The 18491-nt window shown below is 33.3% G+C and overlaps 1 protein-coding gene across 1 annotated transcript in view; it reads right to left on the reverse strand.

The window, feature by feature from the left end:
* Nucleotides 1-18491, reverse strand: part of Tecrl (trans-2,3-enoyl-CoA reductase like) — a 55466-nt gene that overhangs the window by 23550 nt on the left and 13425 nt on the right. The window contains exons 3-4 of the mRNA XM_050149686.1: nucleotides 8906-8950; nucleotides 6926-7029 (exon numbers count right to left, since the gene is read on the reverse strand). Coding sequence (XP_050005643.1) covers nucleotides 6926-7029; nucleotides 8906-8950 — 149 coding nt within the window. The remainder of the gene's footprint in view (nucleotides 1-6925; nucleotides 7030-8905; nucleotides 8951-18491) is intronic.

The following is an 18491-nucleotide window of genomic DNA, read 5'->3' on the forward strand; positions in this document are numbered from 1 at the left end:
ATATATATATATATATATATACACACACATATATTATAATGGTCATTCTGAGGCAGTGAGTTTCGTATTTTCAATGTTCATTATACTTTAAGTACTTATCCACCACAAACACATAAAAGTGACAGATTTGAAACTAGAAAAACATTCGAGTTATATCATCTGATTTTGAACTGAGTAACAGACTTTAATAGAAATAATGCAAAATCAATTTTTCTTATTAAGTAATTCCCTTTACATCTACTTTTAATTTGCCCACCCATTCTATATTCTATATAAAGTGTCCCACTCACTGAAAAAACATAAGTGACAGTATCTACTTTTTCAATTTTTCTTTCTTTTTTGCCGAATAATTCCTTCATTTACTCAATTAACTAGACCATCATTAAAATTAAAAATTGAAAATATTATGCCCCATGATACTTAGATTTAGGTGTCAACTAGACATATTTTGCAATTACTTGGGAACAGAATCTTAATTTTCCTTGCTGTATTCTTCTGTGGGCCTGGTTGTTGAAGACTGCCTTATTTAAATTAATTGATCTAGAAAGGCTCAGCTTTCTGTGTGCAATACTGAATCTGAGTCAAGAGGATCATGAACTTAAAAACAGTCTTGGTTACATAAAAGACTAAGTACCTACATGGTCATATATGTACATATTTATATAACTATGTATTGTATGTGAACATATATCTAGGTTCATATAATAGAGTATGTAATGCAATTATATAGTTACATTTATATTCTTATGTTTCTTTAGCTATAATTATACTAGCAATGTATATACCATGAGTCAAAAAAGACTAGTGATAATAAAAACTGTAAAACGTAGGATAATATAAATTTCATAAAAGAATTCATTAAGTTATAATCTATGATATACCTCATTATTGAAATGCAAAGATATTGTGCTGAGCATGCTGGAGCAAATCTCTAACCCAACATTTGGGAGGATGCGGCAGTAGAATTGCCATGAGGTTGAAGCTAGACAGGGTGCAATGAGACCCTATCTAAGCAAGAAAGGAAGAACAACAGAGAGAGGAAGAGGATAAAAACAACAAGCATGAAGAGAGAGACAGTGAGATAATTAACCATTACCAATATCCCAGAAAAAGTTTCAGTTATTATTTTGTGATATTGAGAAGGCTATATTCTTTATAGGAAAAAAATTAAATATTTATTTCAATGCTATCTAATTAAACAAAGTCAAAGTTTTAGCAAATTCTGTATGATGTATCCAATATGAAAAAATGTTGTGAATAATAGTGAAATTTGATAAAAAGCCACTATAATTTAAGCTAATAAAATTTTATCAGATATTATGTATAAAGTTCTTCAGAGTCAGAGGAAATTAAACTATGTTCTTCTTTCTGTCATCTCTTAAATAAAATTCAGATAGTATGCTTGCAGACATGAATTCAATTTAAAAGCCAGCACTTTATTACAAACATTGTGCATGCTAGAATATAGCAGTTCAAATGGGAACTAGACGTGAATTATAAATCTTGAATACACTAAAGAATGGCAGTAACTTCTGGACAATATCTCTTTCAAAACATTCATTTGAGTGCAAATAAAAGAAAAGATGAAAGATACCTTTTTAAACTGAAAAGGTTATCAAAATTGTTCCATGATAAAAAGCAAAGACTGCGTGGATATATTAGTGTCATAGCTAGCAAAATGGAATTGCTGTTCCAAGGAAAACTTGAAATAGAGTCCAAACAGATACTTATGAATAGGCAAGCACAGAAAGTGGTAAGGACACAGAAATTCTGGAAAGTATTATAAACAGTAAGGCCTTGTTTTTATTTTGAATTCAGGAATTACACTAAAGTTCTAATTTATTTACTTTATATTATGTTAATGTACTTTTCCCTTCATTTTTTTCCACATTACACTTACATAATGCTTTTCTTGAAATTTGCTTTAATTTAACTAGACAATGGAGGCTCTTGGGAGTTTGGAGTTGTTTACATTTGATATCTTTAGAAAAACAATTCTATGGTCCCATGGTACCAAAATTTGCATAGCCAAATTCCTTACATAAAATGGCTTAGTAGCTGCATAAAATTGCATATCTTCCATACACTGTAAACTAACACCTGCATTATTTATATCAGGTGATACAATCTAAATGGTGTAGGAATTCTTGTGTCCTATACACTTGGACAACCAAAAGAATCAGATTTGTTTGTGTTAAAGATGTCGGTGATCAGCTATGGCAAGTCTTATTATAGAGAAGAAGACTGGTGCATAATTGAATGTGTAAGTCAAGCACCAGCAGGTATGCAAGACCACCTGATTTACAATGAAGAGACAAAACCACCTTTCAATAAGAATAACAAAAAAAAAAAACGTGGTTATATATTGAGTAGCTTTTCTACACTTAACTTTTTCTCAATGAACTTAAGATTTCTTGGAAATTGTCTTAGGCATTCTTAGTATGATGATGTTGGTAGTTTGCATTCTTATTTATGTCTATTTTACACCTGAAACCAAATTAAGCAGCATATTTCAGAAATGTTGAAAATTCACAAAAAAAAAAAACCTCAGTGGTTTTAAACAACTGTGAAACAAAGGAGAGCTGTGCATTAAAAACTGTATTCTCTTAAAAGTAGTATCAATTTGCACTAGTGACTATCACTGATGATAATATTATGTAAGGAAAAATGGAATTATTTGTTTTAGTCTAACTATTATATGAATGATATGAACTATGTAAATCTTTCAGATGTACTAAGTAACTCAAACAAAGTATAACAATGAGTTAAAAGGGAAAAAAACCAAAACACTATTTTAAAATGTTTCCAGAAATCAGAAGCTACTGAGTTGCTGAAAACTTAATTTCTTATTATTGTCTGTAAAAATGGACTTTGGAGAAGTGACTGATCCTGGCTATGATGTTTTTGAAGAAGAAGAACACATTGTTTTTCTACATGTTTTGGAAAGGAAAGTTTATAACCCATAGATGTTATCTGTCAAGGATGAAGGCTGTTTCTAAAAAGTCTCCATGAATAATAAATCTCAACATGAAATTATTTCAGTCATAAATCTCAACAAGATTTCTCAAGGTCATTAGTACCATTATGCATCTTAAATGAGATAAATTGTCTTCAACATTAATTTCATCTAAATATCTAGAAATCATTAATATTTTACGTAAAATCTATATGCATTAAAATGGGGATGTTGCGATTCATATCAAGAGTAAGAACAAATTATAAAACATGAATCTACTAAAGGTACAAATAACAGGATTGACACACTTATGCTTAAGAATATCTATCTGTGTGTCCAAGGAAATAAAAGGAAAGATAGACAATTTAGGTATTGGAAAATATCGAGTTCAAGAAAGTAAAAAAATAGAAACCTAGAAGGATGACAGAGAAGCCACTGATGAAGAAATAAAAATATATGTATATTTTTATAAAGTTTTAAAAACATGCTCAATTAATGCAGTATATCAATAATAAACTATGCAGAAGCATAATTATAGATACTAAAATCAAACTGTTGATGTCAAAATAAAACTGGACAACCCAATGATCAAACCTATTATTATTAACATAAAAAGCTGATATTTTGCAGAAATAATCAAGACCTAAATGAAGATATGAAATTTTATGAAGTAAATGTATATTGACATTCTATGACATATTACAGGGAATAAAAGTCACATACTTTTATTTAAGATGACAAAAATTGTGGTGATTCCTCAAGGTATTGGGTTGAATAAAGCAGTGTACTGCTTTTTTGTGGGGGTTAATGGTACCAAATGTAATCTGTACACCAAAAGAATTCAGCTATATGGAAAATAGGCTCATCAGAATACATTTTGGGCATATACTATTATAGCAGCATACTCTGACTTAAAAACATTTAGACTGTTAAAACAACAGATGACAAGTAAAAACAAGATTAATTAGCAGATAAATAAATAATTCTTAAGGTAACTTTATGTAAGTAACATTAAACTAAATATATAATTATGTGACATTTTAAAGAGTATAAACTACAAAATTCTGGTTACCAGAATTGGTCAACTAAAATAAGATAAAAATGCAAAGATAATATTGAACTACTAGAAAAGTTCAATACTAATTGAGACAATAAAAAAAAAAACAAAAGATGCCTATAAAACTGAAATAAATATTAAAAGACTACAGTAAGTTTGATGATGAAAAGGTTATAAGTATTTAAATAAAAACAAATGAAATGTGCATAGAGAATCACAACACAAAGTGCTAAAAAGAAAAGATGTAAAGCCCTATGAATCTGGGATAAGAGGAGTGAAAATACAGTGCTGCAAACATGTCACTAAGACAATGTCGTTAAATCCCACTGCACTCAAACCGAAAACTATTTGCATGGTGAAAGCTAAAACAACGTTGAGGAGAAATTAATTTCAAATCATTGACTTAGGAAGGAACTGTATGAAGATTTTATACATAGCATCAAAATTTTATGGGTGTCCAATATAGTTAAATAATTATGTACACAGATAATGACACATAATAGCGAATAATTGAAAATGATTGAACTCTATTTCAAAGGAAACCCACTACAGATCTGTAAAATGAATTGATAATAATTAAAAGAAAGCTAGAATTCATAATGGAACAAACAGGGTCAGTCCCACAGGAGCAAGACTTAGAGAACAATAAATGTTTTTCCCAATCCTATTTGTCCCACCAATAAAGCATTCTCTATGTATAAAAATAAGAGGAAGAGATATAAGCCCCCTTACAATAAGGAAACAGCTGACTACTCAGAAGTACTATCACAGAGATATGAAACTTAGTGCTATAAATACTTGAACACACAGATGAATGTAAAATAATGAGTTCAACTATAATTAGATTACAGTGTTTGTGTAGTGAGAAATGTCTTAATATTTTAGCCATTTGTCTAAGTCATTTAGTAATGAAGACATATTTCATTATTTGTTGACCACCAATACTTAAAAAATGCTATTCAAAACATTATTTGATTTTGTGACATCTAACAGTTTCTATTGACTCAAAATGGCTTATTCTAGGTAAACATTTTAATAGTTTATAAATATATATAAGGGTATTGTGTGGTAAAATAGTTTGATTGTACAGCTTAGTGGATACAAAATGGTGTGATTGCAATGCACAGTTTCAGCATTTTATAAAACTGACCCATTTAGAGGAAAAAAAAAATTGAGCCGTAGGACTGATTTTCAAATATCTAGGCTATTTCTGGAGCTTCGTTGGTCACTTAGATGACTTTCCTCTCAAACAAGGTATAATTTTCTAGTGCAGTTATCAAAAAATTCTACTGTAGTTCTTCTCTTCATTGCTTATTCCATTCATGCAACTAGAAGTTTCTAATGAGCTCTTGGCTAATGCCTCTCATCTTGACACAATCCTTGCAAACAAAATTATTTTTCATCAGGTTTGCTCAAAGGATTTTACAATTTTTGAATCGTTGCAAATAAGATATTCCTATCTGTACTATCTTTAACAAAGTACTCTTAAGCTTCATATTAAGTATTAAATGTTTTTTTTAAAAACATACCCATCATCAGTTTTACCTTAACATTCCTATGTTTTACAAGAATTAATATTATTTTAAATTTAATATTAGTCTAACATTTTAGTATTCAATGGATCCACAGTGCTAACTAAAACTACTTTTTCATACCAACACATAACTCTACTATAGAAGAATTTGTTACATAATTCAGAAGGAAAATATATCATAAGATTAAATTGGAAAGGTAACAAATATGACAGTATTTTATTAATAAGTATAAATATGAATTTCTGTCCCATAGAAAACTTTTAATATATAAATGAACATGCATATTTATTATTTTTAAATATTAATTTGTTTATTTATGTATTCATGTGCTGTGTCCATGTGCATGTTTATGCAATGTGGACATGAGTGCCTGTGCAAGCCGGGAGAGGTTATTGGACAGAGAACTATGAAAAGTGAGGTTGGTGCTGAGAATTGAACCTGTAGCCTGTGCATATGTGCTGGACAATATCTCTACTATCCATATTTAATAATTTTTAAATTGATAATATAAAGCAAGTATTTAAAACTTAATGCATGATTAAATTTGATTTTAGTACCATTGAAACAAAGTCAATTTAAATGAAAATGCTGAAATAAACACATTATAAATATAGATCATATTATATTTCAAAACACAAGTGTTCCTTTTTTGTAAAGTATGCCAAAAATATGTCTATTGAGAAAAGAAAGTGAAGACAGAGAAGGCCACATTCTCTGTAGATCCTAGCAAGAATTACTTACCATACTGGATTTTTTTTTTCACTAAAAGACCTATAGAGTTTACCCTTGCTGCTGAAACTTTTCTATTATTCGATTGCGTCAATCATAAGTAACTCAACCTCTTGAAGTTGATTCAAGAACTTTCACCTTCATTTCCTTAATGTAGCCTTCTTGTTTCCATATCATTAAATTCAGATGAATCAATTTTGAGAACTACAATTGTTCTGAAAGATGGGGTGAGGAGAAAGAAGCCTAAGGAACTATCCATAAGCCTAACGAAGTCTTACTTCTTCATTATTGGCATTTTTTGTATTAGGACTGCCTTTATTTTAACTATTCTATCTACAGTTTCTAATTTCATTGAGAAGAATATCCTTGAAATATCTAGGCTTCTGGAAAAGGCAAAGTTGAAGCAATATCACTCATTGGACAAAGCATAAAATATACAGATAGATTCTTTTTTAAAAGCTGAATTCACATAAAAACCATGTTTATTTCCTTTCTTTAACTACTAATGACTAGTGCTTCAATAAAACCTTGGCCAAAGATTTCACTAGAACTGTAGTCGAATTCCTATTACTACAAGGAAAAGACATTAAATATGAACATGAAATTAATAAAACAGGGCATATATAATAAACTACAATTGACACTTACTGTGGTCCAACTGACTTGTCGACCTAAGTCTGTAAAATAGAGTGTGATAATTGAGGAAGCTGCAACACTTTGAATCGTGACATAGTCCTTCAAAAAGGGGCCACCTAAAATAAATCAATGAGAAAGTGGTATTTAAATATAATTTCATGGTACAGTGACAAAGAATTTCTTAATACAAAACTGATGACTACTTGGGACTTGAACTATGCAGTCATGACATAACAAATATGAACATTATAAGACATGCATCATTCAATTTGAATAATTTGTGTACTAACTTTCCTCACCCACAAAGTTTTCAAAAAGGTTTCAGTGAAAAATATAGACTGTCTTTAGATTTCATGAAAAGATGGAAGGGAGCTGACATGAGAACTTTCCCATGAAAATTCAACCCAACAACCACTTGGCTCCAGCTTTAGTGTGTCTTAAGTAGATAATCTAGGGAATAGGTGTTTTTGTGTGAGTGAATGAGTGTGTGTGTGTGTGTGTGTGTGTGTGTGTGTGTGTATTGTATGTGTATGTGAGTGTAAAGGGAAGTTGCTCTAAGCATCATTTTTGCTAACATTATATAACTACAGAGAGTGAATTTGGCATTATAAACAATTTGCAATCAAAATGGTCAATACTAGTATGACAGTAATGCATAAGATCCTAGAATATCTGTAAAATAAAAATTAGGATCTTTTATATCTTTGAAAATATGCTGAAAACTTTCTGACAGACACTTATTGGGTTCTTTAGCATGGGAATCAATTTATATTCTGCTATTATCTTTAAAAACTTCAAATAGCAGCACTCTGAATTTTTTAGTCGTTTAATACATTTCAAACAATATGAAATTTTGAAAAGAAAAAAAAACAGATGCATCATAAATCATAACAACCTCTGTGTATGTTTGTGTGTGTAAGAGAGATGTTTATGTACATCCTCCTGTGCATGTGTGGTTGGAAGACAGAAATTGGCCTCAGTATTTCCTTCCATTTTTCCATTTCTCTTCTTAATTCTAGCTGGCCTTCAAACTCCAAGGATGGTCCTGACATTATCACACTCAACCAGTTCCTGAAATATAGGCAAATGCCCTCAATCTGGCTATTACTCCAGTTGCTGAGGATACAAATTTGCAAACAATCTCTTTATTTATTGACCCATTTTCCCAGCCCTAGTCACTCATTCCACTCTAATACTAAGGAATCAGGAGACATATCCATTAGCTTCTCAGAAAATTTCTTTATGTCAAGGAAGAGAAATTCTGAAAAACATAGAGATAGTGAACAAGTATAGATAAAGCACCTGCCATCCCTGTGGATAATGTTTTGTCCATTTAAACCCATTATNTATATTTGCTCAAGCAAACTCAACACAAGCAGGTCTTCAGATAATTGTTTTGAACAATGGGGTAGATTCAGGGACATTTCCTACATCTAGGTGTTTGCCATAGATATTATATGAAGGGTGTGCACTATGCTTTTCTTGGTAATTATGAAAATCAAAGTCCTTTTTGCTCATGTTTCAGCTTTTCAGTATGTCATTTCAGTGCCATTCAAAGAAATTCCAGTGCACCAACCAGAACACTCTGAAACACAGTAGCACAGATAAGGATAAAAGATACATGTTTATTTAACATACTTTATATGCCAATAAACAGAAAGCTTTACATGTGAGATCCAGTAGATGCAATATCAATAATACTGGTTCTTAGGTGGAACACATAAATATACTTATCTGTTAAAATTCTGCTAATGTAACATTTATTAGTGGATGTTGCATTTTCTTCAATTTCATTATTTTTCCTTTTTTATCATAGAATTCTATTTATGGAATCAAAATAAGAATTAAAAATAATGCTCAAAGAAGAGTGGAGAAGCAGTGGAATATTAGACTCAAATGGTATGGTATTTACATGCATAGACTACGTAATGAATGTGAGGTCAGAAGACAGATTCTAAACTACATAAATTGACTGGTTGAAACAGGTCTTACCATATTCTAGTTGCAGGCCAACTCGGGAAGGGTACCACTTTGGACCTGTACAGTGAAATAGAAAACTTAATCATTAGCCAAAATAGAATCTTAACTTGATGATATAGAGGTTCTCAGGGAAGACAAGATTCCCGCTGGAAAGGGAATAAAACACTCATTTGGTATCAAACACAGACACAGTGGTCCCCATTGGCAAGGTGTTGACCAGCAGTGGCGAGAGGTGCCTGGATGAAATGGTGATTTGTCAAGTCACACTCAGGTTATGAGCATGTACCAAACCTTATGGTCCCAGGCAAGAAACTATATTAGATAATGAATTCTTAAATGAAATTTATGTATTTATGTAAAATAATAATTTCAGATTTTATTGAAAATTCCAAAAAAAAAATGACACCTGAAAATATTTTTAGGAGTAATGTGCTACCTCACAGTAATTGTTCCAATAGTAGTCATCCAATAAAGATGATAACATATCAGTTTCAACGTTAAACTTGCCTTACACAGTAGCTTTTGTACTCTGATCACAACTTAGAGTTCTTTCCTTACACTACTCAATAACACTGTGAGTAAATTAAATGGTGCCATATATTTTATTAAATTGCTTATCATCAACGATTCACTTGAAATGTGAAGTTATAATGTTATCTATGTAGCTATAATATTATAACATCTTTTAAAGAGGTAATGCATGTGGGAAATCAAAATAGATAGAAAAATATTACACAAAATATTCATTTTATTTTGTTATTGTATCAGAAATAACATAGCCTAGTACAGCATGTATCCAATAACATAGAATAATTCAGAGTTCAATACCAGAAAATGAGTAAAGTCTGGAGAGTAACGAAGTTCTTAAATGGAGTTTGATTAGAACATTTAAGCAAAACTGTAGAACATAATAAAATGTGTCTTTTATACATCAGAAAGAATTAAAATTAATATAAATGTTAAAAATAAATAAGATTGGGATATTATTAAAACCCAATAAATATTTATTATGAATCTTTTCATCTTATAAAATGAACATGACTTAATGTGCAGTAACTTTCTAGATTAAATCAAAATAATTGGAAATGTGATTGAAAACCCATCATGAGCTTAACAGTTTCCAGGTGTCTTTCAAATAACATTCTAATCAATATAATTTTCCTAAGACAACTAAGCAAACTGAGAGCAAGAAGCAAGCATGTGAGCAGAACACCAGCAGGCTAAAGAGAGAAAATTTCCTGAAAACATGGTATGATTGAGGTAGTGTATTTGTATTAAATGAGATGTACATACGCTCTGCACCTGTTTTGAGATTTCAGAAAGATAAAAATGAGGCCATTCATAGAAAATGTGAAACATGATAATTAGAGATGGTTTCACAGGCTGTTTCTGAAATGAAGCGTGTGTTCATCTGAAAGAAAAAAAAATGTTTAGAAACGAAAACCATGCCTAACCAACCCCTCAAAACCTTAAATAAACCTGGCAGAATTTAACAGAGAATCTAGTAGGTTAATTGGAAGAAAGAAGTGGTTTTTTTTTTCAAGATGGAAAGCATGTTTTAAAATGTGAGTAGCAGCTATTAGGTTTCTATCATTGATGTGATATGAATATGTGATATATATATATATATATATATATATATATATAGTAAAGAACAGTTACTTTCTAGATTAGATCAAAAAATGGAAAAGTGATTGAAAACTCGTCATGAGCTTGATAGTTTCCAGATGTGTTTCAAATACAATCTTATTCAAGATAATCTAAAACAACTAAGTAAACTGATAACATAAAGCAAGCAGGCAGAGCCTCAGTAGGATAACAGAAAGAAAATTTCCTTGATATACATAATAGACATGTTGTATTCATATTAAATGATAGTGCATATGTGCGTTGTCAGCTACATCTAAAATTAACTAAAATCCAATTGGCTGGGTACATCTGTGAGAAATTTTTCTTAATTAAAAATTTGAAGTGGGAAGACCAACCTTTAATCTATATCTTTTGAGGAGGATGATTCACCTTTAATCTTAAAGAGTTGAAGAAAGTCCTAATGATGGAAATAGATAACAAGGACTAGGTTGTTATAGACAGTGGTCAGAAAAAAAAAAAAAAGCTAAACAAAGGAGACAAGATTCCAGGCCTTGTTTAGAAAGGAAAATAGGGAGGCTGCTGTGGGATAATGCTTTTGTACACTGTAAAGATTTGTCACTCATGTTGATTTAATAAAATGCCAGGCATCAAGTATAGGCAAGGCAACCAGACTAAAAGAATTCTGGGAAGAGGAAAGGCAGAGACACAGTCACAAGCCAGATGCAGAGGAAGCAAGATGAGAATGCCTTACTGAGAAAATATACCAAGACATGTGGCTAAACATAAATAAGAATTATGGGTTAATTTAAGTTGGAATAGCTGGTTAATAATAAACCTAACTATCAAGCCAGACAGTTTATACTTAATATAAGCTTTTGTGTATTTCTTTGGGACTGAACAGCTGCAAAACTAGACAGATGGTCAACCCTAGGTTGTTCACAGGATGTGGTAGTTTGAATGTAATTAGGCAATATGTGGAATATTGTTGAGATAGACAGACCTTGCGCTTGTTTGGGGGAATTGGTTCTGGAGAGAGTGAAATGCTTTAAGCATTGGGAACTGGATGATAGTAATAGGAGTATGGAAGACAGAGGTGCTAAGAGTTATTTGAACTATGATGGGCTTATTTAAGTGGTTTCAGAGGAGAATTTAGTATGCTTCCTAGAGGTCATTCTTGTGATATTTTGGCGAAGAACTAGTTGCCTTTTGACCTTGTCAGAAGAGTTTGCCTGAGGCTAAAGAGCAGAAGTATAGAATAAACCCATTGACAGAAAAAAAAAATCTCAAAATGGCCCATTATAGACTCTGTCCTGTGGATATTTTTGGTAATGCTAATGAAAATTTATAAGGAAAAGGAGCAAGATGAGCAAGGTAAATTACAAAATGAACATTTTAAGGAAAATAAGAGCAGTAGCAAGTGTAATGGAGCAAAGTCCTGTGTTCAAAGAGATCAACAAATAAGGAAATGGGATAAGGGGAGTCCTGACCTCAAAGCAAGATCCTACCCAGATAAGTTTTCAACCTGTGAAAAGCAAGACTTAGAGCTAGGTATTGTGGGGCATACCTTACATAGCAGTACTTGGAAGGTAGAGGCTGACGGATCTCTGAGTTTGAGCACAGTCTGGTCTACAGAGCAAGTTTCAGGACAGCTAAGCTTAGGCAGTGTAAAGGACAGAAAACTGATGAAGATGTACTTGAATGAGGGAGATAGTTCCAGCCCCAGTAAGAAGTAATAGTTGGCAGCTTTGGCCAATTGATTCTGGTTTTAGAATTTAAGATAGAAGAAATGAGTTATGGAATTTGCTTAGATGTCAAGTAAGCCACTGAGGTCTGGCATGTGTCAAGGGTGTCTGTGGTTGGAGGCCATGTAGAAAGGCCATTGGCTGAAGCTGTGAAGTTAAATCCAGGATTGCCTTGGAGAACGCAAGATGTTAGTGATGCCAGACTTGTGGTATACCTGCCGAGGAGTGCTGCTAACAGGGCATGGAACCAGTCCAAAAGAAAGACGTGTGTTGTAGTCAACAAAGCTGAACATATCTGAATATCTGAAGAGCATTTAAACATCACACACAGAGTTGGAGTTTGCCGGCTGGTTTTCAGTCTTACGTTGGTACAGTACTTCTTCACTATTCCCTCTTCCCTACATTTTGGAATGGTAATACATTTCCTGTATTTTATGTATGTTGGAAATATTTTTTCTTTGATATTTATTTTATAGGGGATTACAGTTAAGGGATTGCAAGAATCCCAGAAGAGGTTGAACTTTGAAACATTATTGAGACTGTGATAGACTGTGGGAACTTTTGAAGTTGGACTATATGTATTTTGTATTATTACAACTTTATGGTGGCCAGGGAGTGGAATGCGGTAGTTTGAATGTGATTGGCCCATGTAATCTCACAGGAAGTGACACTATTACTTGGTGTGGCTTTGTTGGAGTGGGTATACATTGGTATGCACTTTGAGTTATTGACAGAAATTGTCAATTGACTCTGGAATGCAGTTATTTTTACCCTCACCATACATTATTTTTCTTTTTCCTCTTTTTTATTTTGTTTTTGTTTTTCAAGACAATATTTCTCTTAGCTCTGGAGCCTGTCCTAGAACTAGTTCTTGTAGAGCAGGCTGACCTTTAACTCATAAGAGATCTCCCTGCCTCTGCCTCTTAAGTACTAGGATTATAGGCATGCACAACCATCCATGAAAATGCTTGTTGTCCATTTCTCTTTACCACTGTAATACATCCAACTTCTGTGAGAACAAGTTCTATCATTTGATCCTGATTATATGTATGTGGTTACAAATCCACACACACACACACGAAGAAACTATACATACACACACACATGAACAAACACATATATACTCATACATACACACATATGAACAAACACATACACACACAAGCAATTCAATTAAGCTATCAGCAATTCAAATATTTAAAAACAAAAATGTTTTATTTTCTTTTAGATGTTGTTAATATATTTCCTTGTCACAAATGACTCAGTAATTATGCTTCTAGCTCTAACAATATACCTTTTTATACAGCATTTCCTTTGATGATTGTTGCTAAAGAAGGTTTTCAAGAGATTATAGTTAACTGTAATTCTTATAGATGTTCAGAAAACAAAGTAAGTTAACAAAATGTCATGTGTTAAGACAATGTTTTATACTTCCAATCTAAAGTGTTTTGGAGATTTGTTTCTCAAATTTGCAGATAAAAAAATTTTAAAAAGGTTTACCATTTTACACAGAAAATCTCACACATTTGAGAGAGGAAATACCCATCTCTGCACACAGTGTGCTATAAATATGAATTTGTCCTTTTTATGAATAAGTGAAATGCAAATCAGTTAGGTGATCCAAGTTGTTGATAGCTATGAATATCAACTTTTGCTATTGAGAAGAATGCAAGAGTCAAAATATAAAAAGCATTTATAGAAAAACATATTAGAGTCAACAACCTACCTATACACTGTACTATACATCTATACATAATTTATATTTATATATCAGAGGCTTACTTTATATTTACATTTTAATACATATATAACAGTATAATTTTACATATAATTTGTTCTAATTTTGATGTAAAAATTTGAAATCAGAAATTTTCAATGTGAAAAAAATTTGTACTCATAAAATAATTCAGTGTTTAATATTTTGTATCAACCAGAGCTCCCATCAAACACAAAATTCAATCATGGTGAAACAATCAAAAGACTCAGGAGTTCAAAGTCACCTTTAATTATTTAGATAGATGAAGTTCAAACTGGTATAAGGAAAACTCATAAAAGCAACCCCCTCACAAACACATACATGCACACACACACACACAGACACACACACACACACACACACACGCGCGCTACCACAGAGAAAAGCCAGAAGAAATTTCTGATTGGGTAAAAGCCTGAGGTAAAAGAAAGCATTCTTCCTTAACTGTCAAATACAGTGAAAAAGGTGCTGACAGTTTCAAGTTTTTTTGTAAGCACATCTGCTACTTTAAACCTATTGACATTGCAGCTTGAATACAGATATAAAACACTAATACAAGCAGCTCTGAGCAAAGAGCAATTATTCTGAGAAATCAAAGGAAAGGAACATTGAAACTGCAAAACGCCCACAAAGGAATTCAACTTAATTCTTTTCATTGTCTTGAAAATTAGCTGTTGATATTTCCTACATGAAATCAGTGTGCAACAAGCAATTTTTAATTGGGTGAGATGAAGGTTGGCTGAACGGAGCAAACATCAAGTGACACTAATAAAGCCTGCGATGATTCTCTAAGCAACCAGTAAATCCCACATGAGATCTTTGTAAGTTGAATAAAGGAAACTAGCTCTCAGACCTGTTTAGGCTGGCACAATTCACACTGCAGAAAGCCTACATAGAACATTAGGGCAGAATAGAGAAAAACTCTCTGCTCTAACTTGCACAGCAGTCGCGGTTCTCAAGTTATACACTCTTGTTCTTGAACATCGAAGGATGCATGTCAGCACATACACAGACATTGAGAGTGATGTTTCTACTATTTCAGCTTTAGTCTTTCCAATCTAATGGCTGTAGATGGAAGGTTCCAGATGATGAAAATTTTCAAATTAAAATATCACCTGAACAAATCCCTTTAGACCATTCTCTTTCTTTGTCAACCTGTCTCTCTTGATCTATCTTAACAGTTATAGATATGTAGCTATCTCCATGTATCTCCAGCTACATGGAAGATTAAGAATAATAGTACATGCATTATGTGACTCTCTAAGTTAACATAGAAAGAAAATCCATGCAAGTCATGGGAATATTGTTAAAGCTTTTCAACAGTTCTGATTAACCTAATATTAAGTAGATGTATTGCTAAGTCAGATAAACTTCAACTTTCATCCATTTTCTCTTCTCAAATACAGTACCGTTCTTTAATATGAGCCATCTCACAGACTCAGAAGACAGTGCTACCCCACAGATTTCTGCCCATATAAAATGTCCTGTGCTCTAGGTAGTTAGAGAAGAGTTGGAATTGCCTGCCATGCTCTCTGCACTCACAGAACTTCACTGTGGACACCCTAGGTAGGTACAGCTGATCATTTGCAGCTGATTTTCTAGTTTTACTGCCTTGTCAATGGGTTTTTTCTGATGAAGGATCTCCACATATGGTTGCTTCTCAAAAGTTTTCCATATACTAAGTGTTAGTGTATAACAGCACTTGCTTCTATTAACCAGTCAGTCTCCAGGCAGAATAACAGACAATTAACCACAATATTTATAATTTATTCCCCATGATGTTCCTTTTGAGAGCTATCTCCCCTGAATAGATTCTTTTGCTTGGAAAACCTAATTGAGCTTGAATCCTTTTCCGTCCACACCTTCCTGCTCAGTTTCTGCCTGGAGTATATTCCTTGATAATCAATCAGGTGTAATATAACTTTAAAGTTCAACACAATAAAAAAGGCCTGTAGTCCATGCATAAGTTTTGACAGTCATGGTTTGGGAAAGTCTTCCAAAAGATTATTTTTCAGAAAGGTGTTACCTCCATTCTTCCTCTCATTCCAACAGAGAGGCTACAACAGCAATCTCATATCCTGAGATAGAACAAGATTCTTGACATATATCAAGTAGTTCACACTTCTGCAAATAGTTCTTGACCCTATCCTCAAAGGCCACTCGGTCTTTCCTAGAGGCTATAAGCTTCAGAATATGACCAGATACTTATATAACATCTGTATTCAGGAACATTGCAAAGCAATGTCAGACTGGGCCCATAAAATTCACATTCTTGTATTTTCCTTACTTCCATCCTTTTGATATGTAGAAAAATAAAGTTAGAATGCTTTTCTTTGTTTGTTTATAGCATCATTTGTTTCATTTTACAATTGCAAAAGGGAGTTTTGGGGTCTTTGTCACACTGCTGTGCCATGAATTGGGTCATATATTGTCGCTTTAGTGTTACTCCTCTGGTTAAACACATATTGTGGTATCATTAAGTCTATCCAAGCAGGTTCACAGTGCCTTCCTACTTCAAAATGACTCTGCATCAGTCATCTATGAGAACACTTATGTTTATTTGTAAACAATACTCAGTAATACAACTAACCAAGAAGGTGAAATTTCTTACAATGAAAATTTTGTAAATCTTTAAATAAACCAAAGAAAATATTAAAGATACAATATAATTGATATATAATACTGAATGGTGAGAGTCAAGGTTGTAAAAACATTATATTACTAAAGTAAAACTATAGAATCAATGTAATCTTCATAAAATTCTAAAGAAATCATTCATAATATTACCAAAAACCAGTCCTACACACACACATAGACACACACACACACACAAACACATACACAGAGAGAGACAAATAGAGACAGAAAGAGATAGAGGGTGTATGTGAAAGAGAGAAAACAGTTCTGAGCAGAGACTAGGCAGAGACATTCTACCTAAACTACACTAGATAATCTTAGTGATCAGGATAACATGATGCTGCCACAAAAGTTTGACAGGCCAATGGAATAGAAGAAAGCACAGACAGAGATGAATCCTTTCAACTCCATAAACCAAAGATTTGACAAGTTGTCAAAGTATGCATTTCGGATCATAGATTATTTTTACGTAGTGGTACTGGCAATAAACCATATACATGTTTAAAAGGTTAAAAGTAGACTCATTTCTTTCATTGTGCACAAAATATCAGTTCAACGTGGGTCAGAGAACTTAATTCACAGCAAGGAGCAGCACAACTGCTAAACAATACATAGAGGAGACACTTTGAGACCACTTGTAGTCAAAGCAAAATATGAAAAGAATACAATAGCATAGGATATGATCCCCAAAATTAGCTGAAAGTCTTCTAAAAACAATAAAAGAGAATTACCTTATTATACACTTATACCATTATTGGCCATAAAGTCAAAGAATGCCACATTCTACTACAAAGATAAATACATGGCCATATTTATTACATATTTATCACACTTTTCAATTCACAATAGTAAAGAAATAAACTCAGCCAATCAACAGATAATGGATATACAAATGTGATTCATACATTCAATGGGATATTTTGAGCTGTAAAAACATAATCCTGCAGAAAAATGGATGCAACTGTACATATGACTTCAAGCAAAATAAATGTTTCAGTTACTTCTCAGTTGCTCTTATCAACAGCATGACCAAAGCTAACATATGGCAGAAAGAAAGAGTTTAACTTCTCTTTCCAGAGGGAAAGGAGTTCTTCATGGTGGGAGACAGTGTAGAAAGTAGGGGACATGGGGATAGGAGTGGGAAGTTGAGAGATCACACCATTAACCTTAATCTTGAAACAGAGAAGTTAACAGGCAAAAAAAAAAAAAAAAGTGTAATTAAGAATTAAGGGAGCCATCTTAGGGGTTGGCAAGAGTCTCAAACCTAGAGTGGCTTCCAGGATCTCCGGACGAAGTCCCCAGTTAGTTCCTTGGGCAGCTGAGGATAGGGAACCTGAAACGACCCTATCCTATAGCCATACTGATGAATATCTTGCATATCACCATAGAGCCTTCATCTGGCGATGGATGGAAATAGAGACAGAGACCCACACAGAAGAACAAGACTGAGCTCCCACGGTCCCAATGAGGAGCAGAAGGAGGGAGAACATGAGCAAGGAAGTCAGGACCACGAGGGGTGCACCCACCCACTGAGACAGTGGGGATGATCTATTGGGAGCTCACCAAGGCCAGCTGATCTGTGACTGAAAAAGCATGGGATAAAACCGGACTCTCTGAACATGGCGAACAATGAGGGCTGATGAGAAGCCAAGGACAATGCCACTGGGTTTTGATCCTACTTCATGTTCTGACTTTGTGGGAGCCTAGCCAGTGTGGATGTTCACCTTCCTAGACATGGACGGAGCGGGGAGGACCTTGGATTTCCACGGGGCAGGGAACCCTGACTAATCTTCGGACTGGAGAGGGAGGAGGAGAAAAGTGGGGGGAGGGAGAGAGGGGCGGGAGGAGGGGGAGGGAAATGGGAGGCTGGGAG

Source organism: Alexandromys fortis, unplaced genomic scaffold (genome assembly GCF_014885135.2).
Source record: "Alexandromys fortis isolate MF-2015 unplaced genomic scaffold, M_Fortis_MF-2015_v1.1 scaffold_0, whole genome shotgun sequence".
Classification (NCBI taxonomy): domain Eukaryota; kingdom Metazoa; phylum Chordata; class Mammalia; order Rodentia; family Cricetidae; genus Alexandromys; species Alexandromys fortis.